This window comes from Vulpes lagopus, chromosome 23 (genome assembly GCF_018345385.1).
Source record: "Vulpes lagopus strain Blue_001 chromosome 23, ASM1834538v1, whole genome shotgun sequence".
Lineage (NCBI taxonomy): Eukaryota > Metazoa > Chordata > Mammalia > Carnivora > Canidae > Vulpes > Vulpes lagopus.
The window spans coordinates 10,806,524-10,830,877 of record NC_054846.1 but is presented as its reverse complement, the minus strand read 5'-3'; the positions used below and the strand labels follow the sequence as shown (position 1 = coordinate 10,830,877).

At 34.7% G+C, this 24,354-nt stretch overlaps 1 protein-coding gene across 1 annotated transcript; it reads left to right on the top strand.

Moving 5' to 3' along the window:
* Nucleotides 1-3,555: 3,555 nt before the first annotated feature.
* TDO2 (tryptophan 2,3-dioxygenase) lies at nt 3,556-22,492 on the top strand. Its single transcript, XM_041738572.1, has 12 exons — nt 3,556-3,707; nt 3,933-4,038; nt 5,322-5,412; nt 7,332-7,402; nt 8,712-8,839; nt 10,540-10,726; nt 12,201-12,308; nt 15,219-15,330; nt 16,598-16,655; nt 18,083-18,162; nt 19,407-19,497; nt 21,967-22,492. The coding sequence occupies exons 1-12, from the start codon at nt 3,673-3,675 to the stop codon at nt 22,118-22,120; spliced, it is 1,221 nt and encodes a 406-aa protein (XP_041594506.1). The 5' UTR covers nt 3,556-3,672; the 3' UTR covers nt 22,121-22,492.
* The last annotated feature ends 1,862 nt before the right edge of the window (nt 22,493-24,354 follow it).

Sequence of the window (24,354 nt, the reverse complement as noted above, 5' to 3'; positions counted from 1 at the left end):
CTTAAAGCCACCTTACATAGACACATCTCCCAATAAATTTTTCCCTTGGAAACTCATCATCTTAAATTCATACAAGGGAACAAAATAATCTCTTAATTGATCCATAATTGGGGGATCCCTGGGTGGCTCAGTGGTTTAGTGCCTGCCTTTGGCCCAGGGTGTGATCCCGGAGTCCCGGGATCAAGTCCCACATCGGGCTGTCTGCATGGAGCCTGCTTCTCTCTCTGCCTGTGTCTCGGCCTCTCTTTTTCAGTGTCTCTCATGAATAAATAAATAAAATCTTAAAAAAAGATCCATAATTAGTATCATGAGTACCCCTTTCCTAGAAATCAGTGTCCTAATAGTTTCTTGTCTGCTTTTTCTTGGGTCTGTCATAACAAAAACTGAGCAAATATTACTTATGGATGACCATTCCCCAGTTTTACCAGATTTACTTTGAAAAGCTTCTACTGTATAAATAAGTTCAAATCCTAGCTAAGGGATTTAACTTTCTTTAGATTGCCATCTTGAGAATCAAACAAAACATTAATGACAACAACAGAATAACATCAACAACAAATGACTATTTTATATATCAAATGGTATTTCCCTATATCAACCAAATGAATGGATTTTTGAATGGCTGATATATTCACAGAACCTCCTTTGCTGAGAAAGGAAAAATATTTTGAAAAACAAAAAAGCAGCTATTTAGTTCCAAAATGTATTAGATCTCATGATTAGTAAGAGATCCGTATATTAGTTTGGCTTTCTCCAAAGCAGAGCCTGAGACAAGGACTTAGGTAGAGGGAACTTATCTGGGAGACATTCCCTGGAATAAGAGTGGGATAGCAGGGGGTGTGAGATAGGAAGGGAAAGAAGAAAAACCAAAGGATTCATTAATGAGGTCAATCCTGTGATTAATAGCATTAATAACTGGGATGCCTCCAGGATATTTGGAGAAGGGTACAGAGTGCCTTCAGAACTACCCTTGAAAAATAAGATGCTGGATCATTTATCCATGACAACTCCCTTCTTGACTTAGTGTTTCTGTGTCTGCCACAACCTTTAACTATTGACTAAGAAAAATGTGAACAGTTGGGTTATAGAACAGGGGTGGAAATTTCAAGAATTCTAAGCTTTGAGGGTTATGGGAAAGAAGATAATGTTACATTCTACAACTGGTTATATGTAGCCTTTTTTTTTTTTTTTGAAACCAATATCATGATGGTTGAAGGAATAAAGAAAATTCCTATTCACTTTCAAAGTTTGGCCTAACACATGATAGTGCTAATTCTTGTCTTTGTTTCATCTCCCAGACTCACTTCTCTATATTCTAATCTTAAAAATCACAAGGAAAGAACCAGAGATGTAGACTTTGGTTTTAGTAGTCTTATTTATTTTTTATATTCTTTTATGACATATATGAGAAAAAAAGTCTTTTTTTTTAAGAGAGGGAGAGAGACGTACAGGGGAGGGAGTGAGAGAGAGGGAGAGAGAGAGTCTTAAAAAGGCTCCATAGAGCCCAGCTGGGGTACAATTCCACAACGACCCTGAGATCATGATCTGAGTCAAAATCAAGAGTTGGATGCTTAACCAACTGAGCCACCGAGGTGCCTCTCAGGTTTTTGGTATTCTTACTTCTAAAACAGATTCAGTGGTTTCTAGAGTTTCTCCTAGGTCTAGAATTGGTCTTGATTTGTATCTTCTAAGTAGACTTATCAGTCAATCCTATCTTTAGCATATTCTTTCTGTAATTAATGTGTACACAGAATTAAATGTATATGGATATACAATGAGTTTAGAAGTCACCACAAATCATTGCCTTATACTCATATGTTCTCCTCTGTTTACTTGGTATAATGCCTGAGGCTCTCATCCTTAAATTTGATTCTTTGAGTGAAAGTGTGTTTCTAGGAGGTTCATGTTGAGGCATTGCTATTATATTTACTGTCCTGGCTAAAGGCAATAAGTTTTCTTAGATTAGTTCATAATTTCTCTAACGCACTAAATTTAACTTTGAAAAATCAGTTCCTGTGTTGCTAAGGTTAACCACTGAAATGAAACTACTTAGAAAATCTAAGTGGAGTCCTATTTCTGAGAGAGAAGGAGAAAGAAAAGGAGGAGGAGGAGGAGGAGAAGAAGACGACGACTATGTTGCTTCAAAAATACCTAATTTTTCCAATTTGTATTGAAAAGAACATTTCCTCATTTTTTTCACTAGTGTATTCATCAATAAGGGAAGAACACTTCTTAGCCCAAAAATCTTACAGACAGTAGAATAAATTATATAGCTGTATTCTTTGTAAACACTACTTAGTTGAACAACCATGTGGGAAAAAAGGAGCTAGTAATCATCTGCTCCCAAACACCATGGGTGAGAGCAATAAGGACAAGTGACTCTGCCTCGCTTGCAAACCCCCCCTACTCATTGCATGAGCAATGCCAGAGTCACCAGTAAAAACCCAAAGGGAATACAGGGGGTCTAGGGTATGGCTTTGATGATTTCCCAGTTCTCTTATAACATGGCACTTCCATGTTGTCTATCTTTCTGTAAAATTGCATTAAACATGATAATTTATTAAGAGCCATAAAATCAGGATTTTATGTTGGATCAGGATCTTCAAAATTATGCCTAGTTTTGAACACTTTCATTTCTTTTGAGAGGGTAGTTGATACTGATAGAATTTAAATCACTTTTCCCTGTAGCACACAATTCCTCAGTGGTGGAGCCATGACTAGAAATGAAGTTTCTGACATCTAATTACTTTGGTAAATTAAACCTCAATTGACCATTTTAGATAATTCAATTGATGAGAAATACTGACTCTACATGTAGTGGTTAGTGCGTAGCCATGGTTGTACAAGGACAGGGTGATGGAGCTCCTGGCCTGGTTCAATAATTTTCAAAGTAACAATTGAGAAGTTAAACTAATAAATAATGTGTTTTGGAAAAATATTTTATCACTGACATTATTTGGAATTGCGGGCTCTTTATTATTATTTTTACATTCTGTACAAAGTACCCCAGTGAGGATGATTCCCATTGTCCCATAATTGCTTACAGGTAAACAGTAAACTAGTAACGACCATTTAGGTTCCAATACAATACAGCAGGGGCCACCTGCTGCTAATTATTAGATCAGATTTAGACCAGAAAAACAGTAAAAACGAGATGGAAATGGGGTATGAGCATGTACTCTGCCTCTGTCACACTCAAGTTCACTTTTGGCTGAATAGTAGTAAGAATAGCCAAATCTGAGACTGAGAGAATAAATATTTGTTTTTTATAAGCTCATTATATTATATATCCTAACATTGTGCCAAATGTGTCCTTGGAATAAAATAATTAAATGTCATTTTTTTTCTTTTTTTTTTCTAGCCTCCATTGACTTTTTTTAACTTTTGTTGTTTTGGATATAAAAACAGAACTTAGCTAGTCAAATGATTTGGTCTGGCAGAAATCTTGCTTTTTTAGCAAACAAACAGTCCCCAACACAAATGCTCTCCAAAGTTTACAGAGTTCAGCTTCTGGACAGACTGAAATGAGAGCCTACCTCAGAGCACACAGAGAGGGCTGATTGGCTGGTGCAGGGAGGGCAGGATATATAAGAGGCAGCTGTAGAACATCTGGGAAGGTCAATGATATCCTCCGTCTAGAGTCCAACCTCAGCTCTCCTCAGTGCTCTCACCATGAGTGGGTGCCCATTTTTAGGCAACAACTTTGGGTGAGTATTTACCTCTATTTTAAGTATGGTCAGGCTCTTCTTAGAAATGCCGATTAAGAATGCTTTGATTCTGAGTTTTAAAAGCATTCAAAATTATCATCCCTATTCTTTCATTAAAAATCTCCTTTAAAATCAATTAGCCAGAGAATTTTGGTCACTCGTCTTATTAGTTACTATGCTTTCTCAAGATCTCCTATTTTTTTTCCTCACTTACGTAACCTGTAGCTGTGCTTTTAAAAAATTATCTGTAGAAGATAATGAAGAAGACAAATCACAAACTGGTGTGAATAGAGCCAGCAAAGGAGGACTTATCTATGGAAACTATCTGCATGTAAGTGGGAGAGGCCTTGCAGTGTTTAGCTTCCAGGGTTAGGAGCTAAATTCTGCAAAGTGACATTTTCGTGTTTTGGTTTGTTTGTATGTTTGTTTGTTTGTTTGTTTTCTCAGTCATCAAAAGGTTTTCTGGACATAAATATGCAAATGTATGCTTTTTCAACTTTTGTTAGAACAATTCAGGAGGCTCGTATGTGAAAATTCACTTCTCTGACAGGTACAGTACACGGCAGAGTGTATAATCTAGAGCAGAAGAGTAGACATGAGAAGATGAAGTGTAGATAACTGGCAGGCATTGCATAACTTGTGTAAATAAGACATGGTCACTAAATCCCAGCCTAGATCATTGCAAATGTATCCAGAAAAATGTATTTTTAAAATCGCTTATCATAAAGTAGAAATGTTGGAGATACAGGTTTTCTTGAAATTATTAGTAAATGAAAGAGGAATATTACAAGTGAAGTATTTGGAGATAATTCTGGGGTAAATTCCATTCTATTTGTCTTCTACATTTTTTAAGAAGTGAATTGTTTGAGCCTTTGATACTTTCAATGATGGGTTTCTAAGGATGAGCTGATAAAAAATGTTACGATCTTTTTAGAATAGGCTCTTTGGGTAGTAAAAGAGCGGAAGGTAAACAGTGAGCTACATTACCAAGCTTTTATCACACTAGTTTCAAGAGATAGGAAGGATATGGTTACTCATTGAGTGCAATTGTATTTGTAATGATAGAATCCTACCCAATGTAAGTTCTTCTGGAAAGAATAAAAATCATAAATTTAACTCATTCTTTATGATTAAGACTCATGATTTGTTAAAAAGACATAGATTGCTTCCCGAGAATTTGGGAATCTTTTTTTTAGCATTGTATTCTACTTCTTATTTATTTATTTTTTCTTTTTCTCTACTTCTTATTTAAATTGATTTAAAAAAACGAGTTTTACAACTTAAAAATTAATCTTTCTTTTTAAAAATCTTTTTTTAGCTTTATTGAGACGTAATTAATGTAAAATAGTGTGTAAATTTAAGGTATATAACATGTTAATTTGACAAACTTATATATTGCAAAATGATTACCACCATAACATCCGCATTATTTCACGTAATTACCATTTCTTTTTTTGTGGTGAGGACATTTAAGACCTATTCTCTTAGCAACTTTCAAGTATATAATACAGTTGATTAACTATGATCACTATGCTATATATTAGATCCCCATTACTTATCCATCTTATACGTGGAAGTTTATACAAAATTAGTCTTTTTATTTTTTGTTTAAAGTTGGAAAAGGTTTTGAATGCACAGGAACTTCAAAGTGAAATAAAAGGAAATAAAATCCATGATGAACATCTTTTTATCATAACTCATCAAGGTAAGTTGCACAAAAGGTTGGATAGTCATTATTCCACAAGCATTTCCCAACAGTAATGAGAGCCACAATTCTTTAAGATGGCGAAAGATGAAGGAATCACTTCCCTTAGAAATGCTTGAAAATATTTTGCTGCCAGATAAATTCTCATAAGGCATCCTTTTAGAATTTTGTAACAGTCTTTTTTATGTAACTTCATTGCTAACTGAATCATGTAGGACTTTAGCTTTTTCCTAAACCCAAGGGAACTTTCTATCTCTTGGAATTCACAAAGAATTTGCAAGATAAGATGTTACTGCTTTTCAACCTGGAACTTTAAAAAACTATTTTCAAGGGGTGCCTGGGTGATTCAGTTGGTTGAGGGACTGACTCTTGATTTCAGGGCAGGTCATGATCTTCTCAGGGTTGTGGATGGAGCCCCACATCAGGCTACTCACTCAGGGGGAGTGTGCTGGAGAGTCTCTATCCCCCATTCTCTGCCCCTCCCCTTCACTCTCTCTTTCTCTCTCTGTAAAAATAATAAATAAATCTTAAAAATAAAATAAAATAAAATAAAATAAAATAAAATAAAATAAAATAAAACTATTTTCAAGAAATAGACACTCAAATTTATTGTGACTTTACATAATCATAATCTGGTACAAAACAAAATGTAAAATTTGTCTAAAGTGTGCATTTATTCTCCTCAGGCTTCTTACCTCTGGACAGTGGTTTTTAACATAGGAATCTGTGACTTTGGGAGTTTAGAAAGTCCCTGAACTCATTGAAATTGTGCACAAAATTTCATGAATATATGTCTTAAAGAGGTCTGTGACCTCAGAATATTAAGATTTACTCTAAGATTGTTGGTGCCGTAATATTGTCCTTTGTCTGACAAGGTCCAACGACTCATGCTAGTCAGTGGTCCATTTCTAGATGTGCTTTCTTTCCCTATCTGTTCTTCAGATAGGGAAATGGTTTTCTCAAATGGTTGTTTGCTTCACTGACTGGTTAAAATGATCAACACCTTAGAGTAAAAAAATAAGATAGAAAATAATTGACTTGATATGTTACCTCTCTTGTTTTCATGCTTACATTTTTATTACATTTATTGTCTTAGCCAAGACAAAATTAATAGAAGTATCATAGCAGGGTAGCACAGATTTGGAATCAGAAAACTGTTGAGAATCCCATCTCTACCATTACAAATTGTGTGACTTTGGTCAGGTCTTTTGACCAATAATTCTATTTCTCCACCTGCAAAATTGAGACAATTATTTTATCTTCTCATTCATAGCATTCTTGTGAAGATGAAATGAACTAATGTGCATTGAGCACTTACCCCAAGGTATAGCATGTGATAAGCATACAACAATTGGGAGCTGTCATGATCTGGTAGGGAGACTTGTCCTTCCATCCTTCAGTTATGATATGTGGTCAGTGGGGTTATGGAACTAGCCACACAAAGTTAAACCTGAAAAAAAAAAGATATAGAAACTGAGAAATAAACATTTGATTTGCTCTTAGTCCAAATATGAAAATTAGATCCCTTGGAAGTCTTCTTAAATGTAATTTAAAATTATATTTGATTCCTCTACTTAGTACAGAAACATAGCCTTACCCATACAATAGCACCAAATTAGAATGCACCAGGAATCTCTAAGATTTTTGATATTTTAGGCTCATCTAATGACTACATTGGTTATTTAGTTCCTTTGTTCGTAAAATAATCACCTATTATTTATTTCATGCTAAGCACTGTGCTTGGTACTAAGAGAGGTAGATGATGAAGATTTAGACTCTTCACATAAATGTAAGACTATATTTATTGCTTTAAAATTACATTTTATTTTTTTCAATGTGTTAATTCTGTCTTTCAGAGAATTATGGTAAAAAAAAAGCTCCCATAACTTTACAATTGACAATGATTTTTCTCGTTGCAGCTTATGAACTTTGGTTTAAGCAAATCCTCTGGGAATTAGATTCTGTTCGAGAGATCTTTCAGAATGGCCATGTAAGTTAATTTTGTCACAATATTGGATTTATACTTTTTTTTGAGCATGTAGAAAAATATTGTTTTAACACCAAATGATGGAATTATTAGTTAATGGAAACATTTTAAAAACCTTTCTGAATGGACAAGAGTGTAATTATACTTTCAGTGCCATTGCTATGGATTGCTTTAAGGTTCCTTTCAAATTTCAATTTCAGGCCTCTTGTTTAGAACTTTTTTTTTTTTTGCCCTTAAAGAAAGTTGTTGTATATGACGGTAGATTGCCAAAACAGCTAATATAGATCCTTTAACTAACAAGTACCAGAATTGTGTTTCTTTCTTTTGTGTGTGTGTGTGTTTTCTTTAAAGATTTTTTTCTAATGAATATTTGATATGGGATGATAGGAACAATGATGAGGAAAGTGAAAACAAGAAGAGAGAGGTGGGAGGAAGGGAGTAGTAGAAGAAAGAAAAAGAGGACACCTAAGTGGGTCAGCTGGTTAAGCTGCTTTTGGTTCAGGTCATGATCCCAGGGTCCTGGGATGGAGGTGGGAGAGGAGAGGCTCCCTACTTCGCGGGGAGTCTGCTTTTCCCCCTCTGCACACCCCAATTCTCTCTCTCACTGTATCTTTCTCTTTATCTCTCTCTCGAATAAATAAAATTTTTAAAAATCTTAAAAGAAAAAGAAGAAAAAAGAAAAAGAAAAAAGAACAGGAAAGAAATACGGAGGGGAAGCCTGGGGAGGATCAAGAGTGGGCTGAGAGCAGGGTAGAGCTTGAGGTGATTGCAGAAGTCTGAATTACCCTCTCCACCCGGAGCTCTGCCCCCTGCTCTTCCCACACACCTTCCCCAAGCAGGACACCACCTAGTCCCTGCAGCCTCTGAGCCCCTGCTCCAAGACAACTCTGCGCACACAGTACTCCTCTTATACATGTCAATACAATTCCCATTTATGTTAATGGAAACTTAACATAAAAGCAGGTGTTGTTTAATCCTCAGCCAGAAGTTTCCCTGTTTCCTTGACCTTTACTCCTTGAAGAAAACAAAGAAATTGACTTTGAAATCAGTGGTTGTTGGGTCTCAAAACTGACTTATTAGTTACTTCCACATAACTTTCTATTTTTAAATAAAAATGATTCCAAATTTGCAGACAGTCTTTGCACACAACTTCTAGTCACTATTAATTCAATATATATATATGGCAAATTTTAATCCTAATGTTCCTCTTTAAAACAGAGAAAGTTACTAGGAGTACATTATTGTTTGTAGTCCATTTTGTATTTCTAGAAATCAGGATTGATTACTCTGTGTTCCATTTCTTAACCATCAGGTCAGGGATGAAAGGAACATGCTCAAGGTTGTCACTCGGATGCACCGAGTGGCCGTGATCCTTAAACTACTGGTGCAGCAGTTTTCCGTTCTGGAAACGATGACAGCTTTGGACTTCAATGACTTCAGGTGTGTATCTGTGGCTTGTAAGAATGCAGTGGGATTTGCCTTTTCATTTGGGTGAGGTAGAAGGAGAACATGTGTGCTGAGTAAGGCTCCTGTCCTACCTACACTGAGTCACTACAAACATGTGGGAGTCTTGATCACAAAGCATTTGAAAAGTTTTTAAAAATATGTCCTCATTCACTTTTACAGATGAACATAATATGATCAATTAACTTCAATTCATTGTTGTGTGTCTTGTTTTTATCTAAAAAGAATTTCACACTTGATTTTAGCCAAAAGGCCGAGAAGCCATTAAAAGGTATTTTGGACAGGCCATGTGGGCAGCTCAGTCAGTGAAGCATCTGCCTTCAGCTCAGGTCATGATCTTTGGGTCCTGGGATCAAGCTCCACATTGCATCTGGATCCCCACTCAGTGGGGAGCCTGCTTCTCCCTCTCCCTCTGCCCCTCCCCCTGCGTGTGCTCTCTCTCTCAAATAAATAAAATCTTTTGAAAAAAGGAATTTTGGACGACTTATCAAAATGGCTAACATGACTGACACAATACATATAACTACATTTTTTAAAAATAGCAAAACTAAAAATACAAGAGAAACAAGAGTTGACAGGAAGCCTGTCAGCAAAAGTATCAGTTTAAGTTATGGATTGAACTACAAGCGTCAGCTTTGCATTTCCAGGCAGCCAAAGCCATATATATATATATATTTTTTTAAAAAAGCTTTTTCATACTAAAATTGGAGAAGAGATTTTCTTAAGAACATCAGGTGCATTTAAGGATATCACAGGCAGCGTCACCAACATGTGTGATGGTCAAGTAAAATTCCTTTGTGGTGGTTTTTAAAAATTGAAGTCTTACAATCAATTAGGTGAAGGAAGCTTAGAAGGATAGAAGAGTTAGAAGGATGTAGGATGGGAATTATAACATGTTTTGATTGCCTATTTTGTGCAAGGTGATATCTCATTTGTTTTACTGGTAGTATCTCATTGGTGCTCATAATAATACTAGGTAGTGAGGTCAAAGATGACATCCAAGAATACAGATTTTTTTTTTAATTTTATTTATTCATTCATGAGAGACACAGGGAGAAAGAGAGAGAGAGAGAGAGAGAGAGAGAGAGAGAGAGAGAGGGAGAAGCAGGCTCCATGCCGGGAGCCCGATGTGGGACTCGATCCCGGGACTCCAGGATCATGCCCTGGGCTGAAGGCAGGTGCTAAACCGCTGAGCCACCCATGGATCCCCCAAGAATACAAATTTTAGGAGGGATTAAATAATATCTATAAAGAATCTTTTCAAAAAAAAAAAAGAATCTTTTCAGCACTATAGAATAAGCAGTATTGCTCAATGTCCATGTGTCTTTATCTCAGGAAAAAAAATTAGTGTACAAACACATAAACATATGTGCATATACGTATGTGCGTGTGTACGTATATATGTACACACATGCATATATGCCATTGCCCAAACTATATAAACATTCCATCTTTAAATGTATTAATCGACAGCAACAATGATATTTAGACAGCTCATTTTTTTTTCTTCAGCAAGGTCAAATCACAGGTCCATCTCTAGGCAGTTTTGCGTCAGTGTTCTTGATAATATCTAAGAGAGTAAAACTGATGACCTCTCAAAATAGAAGAAATCAGTGATTTGCAATGTCAGCTCCTCTCTTCTTTCTCTTCTCCTGCCTTCCTCCATTTGTCCTCAGAGAGTACTTATCTCCGGCATCAGGCTTCCAGAGTTTGCAATTCCGACTATTAGAAAACAAGATAGGTGTCCTTCAGAGTTTGAGGGTCCCTTACAACAGAAGACATTATCGTGATAACTTCAAAGGAGAAGATAATGAACTGCTACTTAAGTCTGAGCAGGAGCAAACACTACTGCAACTGGTGGAGGTACGTATGCTCAAATATTATCCTGACATCTTATTAATTTAGCTTCTGTTAGGTCAAAATTGTAAAACTCCACTGTTTTGTCACATTAATTGTAAGTAGGAACAGAGAGAATTTATAAAAAATACTTAAACTCAACTAATTAAAATATTTAAAATATAACGAACTCTCTTGAGAATTTCAGAAATATTTATATAATCAATTATGTTAATATTTAATAACTTTCTCATGTTATAAGGCAATTCTTTTAAACAAGCCGACTAAACAACACTTAGCTGATTTTTAAGCTAAGTATAGTCATTTAGTGAGCTTTACTTTTTAAAAAATAGTCCATAATTGAACAGTTCCACAAGTTAAATATTTTTCTCAATTAAAGTAAATTACTAAGAGTAGAATCTTCAGAATTTGTTCTTTTCATATCTTAATTCCCTATGAGTCTATACAAGGTCTTGAGGGACTACTGTTTCTCCATAAGTAAATTATTAAATCAAGGTTACATGGTTTTGATTTCCTTCATAATGGTTTTTCCCTTTCCAAATTAAAATTTTCTTTACTGACTTCTACTCTGCACACTAATGCCCTTGGTATTGTAAATGTGGATTTAGGTGAATATGCTATATATGATGCCAAATAATAGCTCATAAAGATGGGAGGGAGAGAATCACAAAGCTAATTTCAAAACCAAAAATAGGTTAAATGAGAATCCACAGAGATGCATGAATTTTGTTTCATTTTTACATGAAAAAAATATCTATGTTAACTATACTGGAATCAAAGTAAAGTACATTAAAAAAAAAACCCAATTCTTGTGGACTCTTAAAATAATCCAATAGTTCATGCCAAAGTTGTTAAGTATACTATGCTCCTACATTTAAAAGAGAGCATATCATAAGCATGTCATAATTCCTTCAGCTCCTAAGCCATAATTTATTTTGAGAATAAACCAGAAGACTTCATTCAAACAACATTTAGATATGCTCATACATTTATAGAACAAAATTGGGATTTCTGTAATCCTACATTTCTTTTTTTTTTTAATTTTTATTTATTTATGATAGTCACAGAGAGAGAGAGAGAGAGAGGCAGAGACATAGGCAGAGGGAGAAGCAGGCTCCATGCACCGGGAGCCGGACGTGGGATTCGATCCCAGGTCTCCAGGATCGCGCCCCGGGCCAAAGGCAGGCGCCAAACCTCTGCGCCACCCAGGGATCCCAATCCTATATTTCTTAATAAATAATGAGTAAATATTATTATATGATTGCTTTAAAGACTAAGAAATGAAATATAATGAATTGCTGTTCTTTAAGTGAAGAAGTTGAAGGGAAAGGGAAAATATTTATACATTAAAAACACTTATGACATATGTTTCCCAAAATTAATAAAATTTCCTATTTCAAGTTCATAGATATTAGATAAAATGTATTTTACAATTATTTAAAATTCTACGATATATTTACTTAAAAAAATAATGCTTCAGGCATGGCTGGAAAGAACACCAGGTTTAGAGCCACATGGATTTAACTTCTGGGGAAAGCTTGAAAACAACATTGTCAAGGGCCTGGAAGAAGAATTCATAAGAATTCAGGTATTTATGATGCCATAAGTAGATATTTTATTTATTGGAAATTTTATTTAAGAAATCTCCAGCTTTCTCTTAAACTTCTATTTTTCTCATATTCTTTTTCTTTCACAAATGCATCTGCAAGGAATATATTACATCAATGATTTTATTTGTGTACAAAACAAAATAAAGAGTTCATAATCGGCATGATTTTATTTTAGATAAATATATCAGATTAATAGACCTTTTAATTTCTATTGAAAATTTCATATCATGAGCAATTTTAGACAGAAGTAGGCTCACAAAAGACCAGTCATCCAAATATTTTTAACCATATAATTTACCATGGGCTCATGTATATTTGTTGGACCCTTCCTGTTGGCTCTTGGTTAAAATTTCTTTCACTTAAGAAAGATACTGTTGATTCCTCATTTTCCTCAAGCTACCCCCTCATCCTCTCTTCATAACTACATTTTTCGAAAGAATTGTTTCAATTCTATATCTGATGAGGCTGTATCAGGTTAGTTCTTAAAGCAGGGACTTTGAAGTCACACTGCATGGGTTCAAGTCTCACTTTCATCTCTTAATGACTGTGACATTGAACTTTTCTGTTATGTAACCTCCCTCTGCTTTGCTTTCACCAATGGTAAAATAGAAAATAAGAGTATTTTCCTCATAGGATTATTATGAGCATTAAGTTAGATTAATATCTGTACAGTATTTAGCACATAGTTAGCATAATTATTTATTTCTCATCAAATCCTCAACCCAGATCAGTCTGTCTTCTTGTCCCATCATTCATAGGAGGCCTCCAGGTATATAAATCCAATGGCTTCATTTTAATTTATTTTACTTCATCTCCTAGTGGCATTCAATAATAATGGCTCCTTATTCTTTCTTGAAAAAAATTTCCCCTTGGATTTAATATATGACATTGTCTTCCTTTTGATCACTGGCCCTTATTGTCTTGATTTGTCCCTTTTTACTGGCTCATTTTCTTCTCAGACCAATAAGTGGTAGGATTTTGCAATGCATTGTCTTAGACACTTTGTATTCTCTCTCTGGACTCTTTCACCACATGAACTCATTTATACCCAATGTTTTAATATCTACTTATATACCAATAACTCCCAAACATTCATCTCCAGCATAAATAACTCTTTAAGTTTCAAATTACTTATCTCACACCCTTCTTTATAATTTCCCCCTGGTCCTCTCAAAAACATAATGATAAAACCAAGCTTTTCTTTTCCTTTCCTCCTCATATCAACTCAGTCTTCTACAAATTGAAGAAATTTTTTTCTTATAAACCATCTAGTTTGTCAAGTCTGAAATGTACAACTGATCCTTGGGCACTTCCCTCTTCTTCAATCACTTCTTCAACTTATCACCAAATCCTACCAATTTTACTTTCTAAATAGGTGTCAGATATCTCCATTTTATCTACCACCCTCAATCACATGAAAACTACTCTTGTTTCACCTGGACTCATAATTTCTCTCAACTATTCTACTTCTCCCCAGTATGATTCCATTCCAATTTATTCTGCATACTGCAGTTTGAGCAATCTTCTTAAAATGCAGATCTGATCACATTTTGTTTTTGCATAAAACCTGTTTTTCTCCCAATTGTTTTTAAAATTAAGATAAAAACCTTGAACATAGTCTTCAAGGTGATTCATCATCTCATATGGCCCAACCATATTGAATTTCTTTACAGTAAATTTAATTCTTTGAATTTATCACCACAGAGTCTTTTTATATGTTATTCTCTGGGCTTAGAATATTCTTCCCCAGGTAATTCCTTCCATTCTTCAAGTCTTGGCTCCAGGAGAACTTCAAAAAGATCTCCCCCTGGGACATCTGGGTGATTTAGTCCATTGAGCGTTGGACTCTTGATTTTGGCTCAGGTCATAATATTAGGGTCCTGGGATCAGGCTTCATGTTCAGAGGGGAGTTTGCTTGAGATCTCTCCCTCTGCCTCGCTTTCCCTTCTCCCCCCACCCCGTTCACGTGCATGCACTCATACTCTCTTTCTGTAAAATAAATAAATAAATCCTAAAAAAAAAAGGATCTCCCCTGACCTCCTCACTACTGTTAAGTTCTCATGGCATTATATATTCTGCTCCTATATTCTACTGTCCACACTTGCAGTATAATGCCTAGGTGATTATTTGTTCGATGTCTTTTTCCCACCAGATGGTATACTTACTGCATGAGTTCAAGGAACTCAATTTTTGCTCACAATTTTATCTCTATCACCTTAGCGTGACATTTACTAAATAAATGAATAATTGACAATAATATGCATACAAGTTCTTACCACATGAGTGATTGTTCAAACTGAAATAATTGACTTAACTGATTTTTGCTTCAGCTCAATTAATTGAATTGTAAGTAAAGCATTTGTAGTAGGCAGAAGTATAAGAATTTCCTTAAATGGTTCAATAGATTTCAATTGAATAAATATCTGAGTGTGGAAAATATCTAAGAAATTATAGAATATAAATTCTATACTGAATATAGAATTTTAATAGAGTTAATAGTTTTTCTGGCTGGAAATTCTTAACCTTTCTTACATGAAATTATTTTCCTTCCTGTCTTAAAAAATTACTGTCTAAAATTAGATTATTGGCCACTTGTAAGTTGTCTCCAGTTTTGCCCATCTGAGTCCATTTCTCATGATATTTATGAAAATAACATTTGAGATTAACAAATCATGTAAACTTAAATAAAAGGATAGAACCAGGGAGTGTGAGGAAGACTCATCTCATAAACCATAATTTCCAAGTTGTATTATTAGATGAGAAGGCAAATATTCCTTCAGAAACTATACCCTTTCTGCTCCTGTGAGTCTATTTCTCACAAGAGATGTTTTCCAAAATTAGAATCTGTGATCTCTCTTGAGAATATTAATGCAATATTTTTCCCAAAGGCTAAAGAAGAGTCAGAGGAAAAAGAGGAACAGATGGCTGAATTTCAGAAACAAAAAGAAGTGTTACTCTCCTTATTTGATGAGAAACGTCATGAACATCTCTATAGTAAAGGTGAGTATTTTATTCTGAGTCCTTTCCCCGTAATGTATGACTGTGAGATTAAAATACCAAATCTTACGTGGGAGAAATAAAATGAAACTTTATATCGTGCTCACAGAAACATGAATAGGGTTAATTTTTTCTGCTATAACTTTATATGGTAAGTTTGTGTGTCCAGTATATCTCAAAGACATTAGTCAGAAGCTTTCATATGTATCAGACATACAGGATACCAGGAGAAATTGAATATGAGAGCATTTTAGTTCACAGCCTAATAGAGACAGAAATGAAGATAAGCAGTGTAACTGTAAATAATACAGCAGTACAGAGCAGAGGAATAATTATTGTGAGGGCAAGGGTGGTTTGACAGAGGAAATCAGTTTCCCAAATAGACAGGGGAAAGCACATATTTAGATTTTCTGGCATAATTAATGTTGGGATGTTATTTTCTGAAGCTCATTGACCAGTAATATCATCAATACCTTCATTATTTATCTCTTTAATGTGTTTGAAATTTTTGTGTTCATTTGTATTTGGAACTTTTATTACAAATTACTTATAATTTTTTTGGAAATGAGTGGAATAGAAGGTAAAATTAATTTTTATAACATAAGTACAAGGCATAGTGGTGTATGAAATTACTATGAAATGCTACAAACTTTAAGGTTGTTCGTCTGTTTTCTATAAAATCCCTGTAAAGAATAGCAAAAATCTTGTTTTTCTGCAGATAGAAGAAAGCCTTTTAGTAGAGCACCCATAAAATATTATTTTATTTTATTTTATTTTATTATTATTTTTATAAGAGATTTTATATAATGGTTGTACTCCTTGAAGCCAAATGATTTTAAGTAATTTAGGTTATTTTAAGTGAATTAGAAAAAAAAAAAACCTACTTTCAAATGAACCTCGGAATTAATCTTATTTTTTATAAAGTAAGTCATTATACTATTTGACTTAAATATATTTTAGTATAGAAGTTAAATATTTTCTATATCAAGTTTTCCTAACATGATACTTAAAGGTCATGAAAATTTAAAATGCATACATATATATTTTAAAGGCATATATATTATATATATAAAGTGTGCATATATAAAATATGTATTACATATATATTTGAAATATATTAATTTGCTTTGTAAAATCTAAGGAATAAAAAATTTAAACCAAACTACTGTTTTCTAAAAACATATGAAACTCAATTATTTAAGATCATGATGCCAAATTAATATGACTGCCTTAAATTCCTCATTATATTGAAACTCACTGTTTCTTGCAGGTGAAAGACGACTGTCATACAGAGCTCTTCAGGGAGCCTTGATGATATATTTTTACAGGTAAAAGCAAAGAAGAGTAGAAGCAGAAGCTGATGAATGGGTACAGATAATATATCAAGTATAAAGCTTATAAATTGCAATCATAGTTTTAAGAAGTCATTTAGTTTTGGGAGAAATCTTAGAAAATAATTGTGACATTCATTAATTTGTATTCTAGATAGTAAGAATATAACTTTATCCCTATAGTGGGTAAAAATATACACACCACACACCAATTAAACTTGCTTTTTATTGAATTCTACAATATTCTATATGACATGACATTTTCTAAATGGCCTAAGTTTAATCTACTCAGAAACTCAGTCATAAAATGTCTTCCATCATTAAACATTTTTGTAGAGTATTCCTGTTTTATGAAATTTTTAAAAAGTGATAAAGTGAAAGCAACTTTATAAACTGATTTCTCTGTATTCTGCAATTTCAAGTAAAATTGTCTTTACTGTCCAAAGTGTTTGGGGTGTCCCTTAAATGTCCATGTACTCCCACTCCATTGGTATGAAGGCCTTATTTTCATGTTTCATAAATTAAATGTGTCAGAACAATGGAGAGCACACCAGTAAACATTAAAGACAAAAACAAAAATAAAACCTCATTTATTGGACCTCTTATATTTGATTTTTTAATCTTCTCAAATTCATTCCTTCAGAAACATCAACAAAATTTTTTACTCTTTTCCTAAACTTCTACTAAATCTATGCCACTCAAGTTTATGTACCTGAAGCAGAAAATGTACTGAGTGTTGAATGACTAGATAAAGAAAGGGAAATAAAATGTATTAGAGGAAATAAAAAAGCAGTTTTTGTTTTTGTGTTTTAATATTTTTGCCTGGAAGAAGTTTTAATATAGTTTGCCTGTAAGAAGCTGGTGAATCTGAAATAGAGTATTTGTCTACTTTTTGTTTCTTTAATTTTAAGGTTTTTTTTTTTGTTTTGTTTTTTTTTGTTTTTGAGAGAGAGAGCATGTATGCACATGTGTGGGAGTTGGGGGGAAGGGCAGAAGGAGAGGGAGAGAGAAAAACCTGAAGCCGACTTCACACTCAGCCTGGAGCCAGATGGGCATCCTGATCTCAGGACCCTGAGATCATGACCTGAGCTGAAACCAAGAATCCGAAGTTTAACCAACTGAGCCACCCAGGTGCTCCTATGTCTATCTTTTATTGAGTGTCAATGTTGAGTGTGATTCTGGCTGGTTACATGTATTACATGGAATATTCTAGACCCTTTAAACAAATACTATAAGCTGATTAGTAGTATCTTCATTTTTGAGACTAAGAAACCAAGACTGAGAGAGTAATCCAGAGCTGCTACAGCTCTTAACAGGTGAAGTTGACATTTGTTTGGAGAACCAACAGATTACAAAACTCATGCCCTTCTGAACACACTAGAGTTGCTTCAATAGATATCTTTTTATTATTATTTCTTCTTTAGGGAAGAGCCTAGATTCCAGGTGCCTTTTCAGTTGCTGACTTCTCTCATGGACATAGACACACTCATGACTAAATGGAGATGTAAGTTTCCCCACACCTTCTTTTTTTTTTTTTTTAAGATTTATTTATTCATGGGAGACACAGACTGAGAGAGAAAAGCAGAGACACAAGCAGAGGGAGAAGCAGGCTCCTCACAGGGAGCCCGATGCGGGACTTGATCCCAGATCCCAGGATCACAAACTGAGCCGAAGGCAGACGCCCAACCACTGAGCCACCCAAGTTTCCCTTCCTCACACCTTCCAGCATGACCACCTCAACCCTGATAATTTTTCCTTCCCATCCTATACCTTGAATCCTTTTCTCCATCTCTCTGCTCCCTTTCCTGCTATCTTTTCTTTCCTCCTTTGTGTGTGAATGAATTATGTTTTTTTTTTTTTGTTGTTGTTGTTGTTTTTTAAATCAGCCCAACAGTTATTCTCTCCCAGGGCCATTTACCCATTATACACAGCAAGCATAATACCTAGGGCAAAGACTATCTTTGGGGCTCCATGAAACTATTTAAGAGTCAGAAGAAAAAAATAACTTCAGGTTAAATAGAATGTGTTAATATATAACCATATCTTATTCATCCTTATGCCAAAACAATTTTAAAATATAATTTATATATGTGTGTGTATTACTTGTGTGTGTATATATATGATATATTATGTATATATGTATATATATGTATATACATATATATGTGTGTGTAATATATATATAATGTATATATATATATATATATATATATATATATATATATATATAAAATGGAGAAAGGGACCCATGAAGGTAAGGTGGTGAGGGCTTGTGAAAGTCATAATTATATAATAAAGTTATAATTATATAATAAATAAATAATTATATAATAAATTATATATTAATATATTATATTATATAATATAATATTATAATTATATAATAAAGTCATTATATATATATATATATATATATATATATATATAAAATGGAGAAAGGGACCCATGAAGGTAAGGTGGTGAGGGCTTGTGAAAGTCATAATTTGGCCCTACTCTTTCCTATTGTGTTCACAGGCTAGTCCATCATTATTTTGGATGGATTCATATGCCTGTAGCCTGAGCCAAGCGGGGTGCCAGGCAACCTACTGGTCTCATCAGGCTCTCACTTGCAAACCTTCCATACGGCTAAGTGATAAGGTGTGAACATTTTCTCAGGGAGCAATAATCATTACCAACCACTTGCTTTTAGAAAATTGTGGAACTAATGGCAGAAAAAGATCCATGGAGTTAATTTGTGTGTTTGCCTAGATAACCACGTGTGCATGGTGCACAGAATGCTGGGCAGCAAAGCTGGCACTGGTGGGTCCTCTGGCTATCATTACCTGCGCTCAACAGTGAGGTAAGTTGAGGGAAATTCACCTGTTTTTCTTGGTGGAAGTCACTGATTCTTGGTTCGTCTACATACACATACATTATCTAGGAAATGTGATTTATACTTGCTCTCATCCAAACTGCTAACAACACATTTATCCTGGTTAGATGAAGGCATTCCTATTAGAGAGGTCATTATAAAAGTTCGTAGTTCTGGAACTTCATCATTTTGATCCTGAGATGAAATGAGGCATTATTTGTGGTGGCATGATCTATGAGGATATGAGGGAGTTCATCCAGGTAGGAACATTTTCAACTCATTCTGGCTCAAGTTTGGACTAGACTCAAACAATTATTATTTATTCGGCTAATGTCCTCTTGCCCAGGTGAATGACACAGCTGAAAAAATAGTTTCTTAATTCCTGGTATGACTCTATGTTATAAATACTACTTCCATCTATTCCAGAGAGTGCCCAGGAAGGAAAGAGGTCAAGGAAAGGCACCAACATTTATTTAGACCCTAAAACATGCTAGAGAGATCTACAGGACATTTATGTTTTTAATTTATTTAATGCTCCCAACATTATAGATGGATATAGATACATACATAGGAAAATGGGAAAACTTAAAAGGCCCCATAAGAAAGGAGAATCAGCTCAAGAATAAATTAGATATTCACATTTATTTTTATTCTTTTTGTTTTGAACATTTTATTTATTTTTTTTATTGGAATTCAATTTGCCAACATATGGCATAACACCCAGTGCTCATCCCATCAAGTGCCCCCCTCAATGCCCATCACCCAGTCACCCCCACCCCCTGCCCACCTCTCTTTCCACCATCCCTTGTTAGTTTCCCAGAGTTAGGAGTCTCTCATGTTCTGTCTCCCTTTTTGATATTTCCCACTCATTTTTTTCTCCTTTCCCCTTTGTTCCCTTTCACTATTTTTTATATTCCCCAAATGAATGAGACCATATAATGTTTGTCCTTCTCCGATTAACTTCTTTCACTCAGCATAATACCCTCCAGTTCCATCCACGTCAAAGCAAATGGCAGGTATTTGTCGTTTCTAATGGCTGAGTAATATTCCATTGTATACATATTCACATTTAGTCTCCAAAATTCTTCATATTGTACATGGTTTTCATCCCTACTCTTTTTAAATAATAAATTTATTTTTTATTGGTGTTCAATTTACCAACACACAGAATAACACCCAGTGCTCATCCTGTTAAGTGCCCCCCTCAGTGCCCGTCACCCATTCACCCCCACCCCCCGCCCTCATCCCCTTCCACCACCCCTAGTTCGTTTCCCAGAGTTAGGAGTCTTTATGTTCTGTCTCCCTTTCTGGTATTTCCCACACATTTCTTCTCCCTTCCCTTATATGCCCTTTCACTATTATTTATATTCCCCAAATGAATGAGAACATACAATGTTTGTCCTTCTCCGACTGACTTGACTCAGCATAATACCTACTCTTATTATTAGATTGACAATTATAAGACACGCAGGTTCAATTTTTCATCCTTCTTATAAATTTTCACTTTACCTAGAAACACACTCTATACTACTTATAAAATTCATTGACTTAAATTTTCATAGTCATCACATATTTTCTCTTTCCCTGGGGAATATATTCTGTAAACATGAAACAGTAAATGATTGTCTGTACCACATGAGCCTGCACATCGGTGGATGGTGGGAATAATGAACACATATAGCATTTCTAGTGTGCCATTATCTCATTAAGTCTTTACAAAGGCCTGGTCGGGGGAAGGGGCTGTAATTTTTATTTTACAGAGTTAGAAACCAAGACACTGAGGGTTAGACAACTCATCCAAGGCCACACAAGTTGCAAAGTAACAGAGAGCAGAAATGAACTCTAATTTGACCTCAAAAGCAAATGCTCTTCTGCTATAAAACAGCAACAATTCAAATAACTAACACACAAGATTGTAAATGTTAAAACCACCTTTATTCATTTACTATGAATCTAAAAGTTGGCATTTTAATTTATTAATCCATCCAAGTCAATTACTTGACAGCTACTTTGGAGGTGGGAAATATTTTCTAATGAACATTCAACTAAGAATTTTGTATGCTTTAATTTTTTTTAATTTTGCATACTATCTTTTAAAAGTCAGACACAAGAGTACACCTTCCTTTATCTTTATAAAGGTAGCATGACAATCATAAGACTCTAGGTTTTAATCTGAACCAGCCTGGTTAGGATCAAGGAAACACATAATACTGCTTTATGAGCATGAACTTTGGATATGGAACGAAAAGAAGATGATCTTAAGAAGTTATATTCCTTAACTCCTTACTAATACATACATAATATACACAAAATGTAATATATAATGTATAATGAAGCATAACATTAAATAATAATTATGCCATAAAAATCACCTGAGAAATGAAAAATTTTTGATAAACAATTTTAAACATTTCATGTCAATAAATATACACCATCTGTATATTTATGTTTTTCCAGTGACAGGTACAAGGTATTTGTAGATTTATTTAATCTTTCAACATATCTGGTTCCCCGACACTGGATACCGAAGATGAACCCAATTATTCACAAATTCCTTTACACGGCTGAATACTGTGACAGCTCTTACTTCAGCAGTGAAGAATCAGATTAAAACCATCTGCAAAAATCTATGAAGATATCGATTACTCAATCTGTGTTTTTTAAAATTTTCTATGAATTTCATGATATACAAAGAGTCCTAATGTAATATATGTATATACTATAGGTAAGCCTGTGGTCCTTTGATTCAATCCTGTAAATAATTTTATTAACTCATTTTTGTGATAAGACTAAACATTAAGATGAGAAGTTAATTCAATTGAATTGTACCATTGTACATAGAAGGTTTTCCTATTAAAAACTCTGTTCCTTGATACTTATCTTAATATAACCATTTAACAGGTTCATCTCATTTCATACTTTAATGAACTTGTAAACTTCAGCTATTTCAAATATTTTCTGCAATAAAATGTGTCATTCTGTACAAAGATCTACACAATCAAAATATTTAAGAAATAATAAGAATTAGTCTTTTTTCCACATATTATTTTGGAAACATTGCTTGTGCTTATTGGGACTCTTGATGACCAATGACAGAAATCTATCTGAAGCTTGCCTAGAAGGAAGGACATGCTGGACAAGTCTGCTAGCTCAAAGAATTGAGAGGAGCCTGGGCATGGGTCCAGTTCCTGGAGTACTATGAGGATCCTCTGAGAAGGACACTTTGAGGGCCCTTTGCGTCTCACCACTTTTTCCGTAGGTGTTGGCTTTATCTTCCCAGCTCTCCCTCAGGCAAGGTCTCAGCTTCCAACACCTCCTGACCAGAAAGGCAAAGGTGCTCTTCCCAGCTCTGGGAGGCAGAGTCAATGCAGGATTGAGGTTATAATGAGTGACAGTTCCCTCAACTGAAGAATGTTGTTTCGGAAGACAGAAGGAGAAACACACTACACAGTGATTTAGCTCATTTCTAATAACAAGTATTAAACCAAGAGTTTAGATCAGACAGGAGTTTTATTCTTTTTCTAGATCAGTGTGGAAATTGGCAATAGTTAGATTTATTTTATGGAGGGAGGGCAAAATACTATCAAAGGAATCTAAATGTAGATCAACCTTGACCTGGAGCGATTATCTGTAAGTGAGCAGCAAATTCTTCATGGAATTGAACTATTCTTTGGTCTCAATTATGAGTTTTTTCTTATAAAGACCATGTTGTCTAGTTTGTCTCTAGACAATTTCATGTAACTGCTTTTACCTATAAGGCCCTTTCATGTGTGTGTGTGCGTGCATGTGTGTGTGTGTGTGTGTGCACACATGTACATAGTGCCTGATGGTGGCTAAGCTAAGAAATATAGAGACAAGTAGCACGGTGGCTAAAGGCAATGGCTTCGAAATCAGTGCACATGGGAGCAGTGCACATGGGGCATTGTCATTTATTAACTACCCATTCTAGTACAAACTCAATTTTAAGCCCAAGTTTACTATCTATATGGTGGGGATAAAACTACTCATTTTAAGGGGCGCCTGGATGGCTCAGTCAGTTAAGCATCTGACTTCTGCTGCGGTCATAATTTCAGGGTCTTGGGATCAAGCCCCACATTCAACTCTCAGCTTGATGGGGAGTCTGCTTGTCCCTCTTCCTTTGCCTCTGCCCCTTCCTCAACTCGTGCTCTCAAACAAATAAATAAATAAAATCTTAAAAAAATACTTATCTCGCTCTTTATTCTTCTCGTGAAGTAATGAAAAAAAGTATGCTAATAGATGCTCTGTCACCAAGATATTTTGGAATCTTAGAATAAATGCTATTTGTCAGGCTTTATTCTTGTAACAGACTAAATGATCTCACTTAGCTCTTTTATTTTCTGGTGTGATTAAACTATATAGTTGTAAGAGTTTTTTCCAAGGGATTTATCAGTAACTCTTAATGTAAAAGTCAAAACAATTTGTAAAGCCAGTTTCTATCCTTGCTCCCATTCAAACTTGCTAGTGTTAAGGATCCACTTTAAATTATAATTCTCTAACGAGTTACAGAGTGTGTAAGCTTGCCTAATTTAGTATTCACTTTGAGATCTTTGTGAAATCACACACAGGAACATCTTGATGATTTTCATTATGATTCCTAATTATTATGTGAAAATTTCATCGCTTTCCTTTTAGCCCCACTGGGTAAACTTGAAGTTGCTTGTTATGGCTCGAACACAGCAAATGCCTATATAGAACAGCAGAGAATGAGGCAAAGAAGGTAGAAAAGGGGCTTCTTCATGAAAGGTCGTTTAAAAAAGTTGGCATGTTATCTTTTAGGCATTGAGGAGCTCCTGAATTCTTTAAAGCAGGGAAATAACATAATGT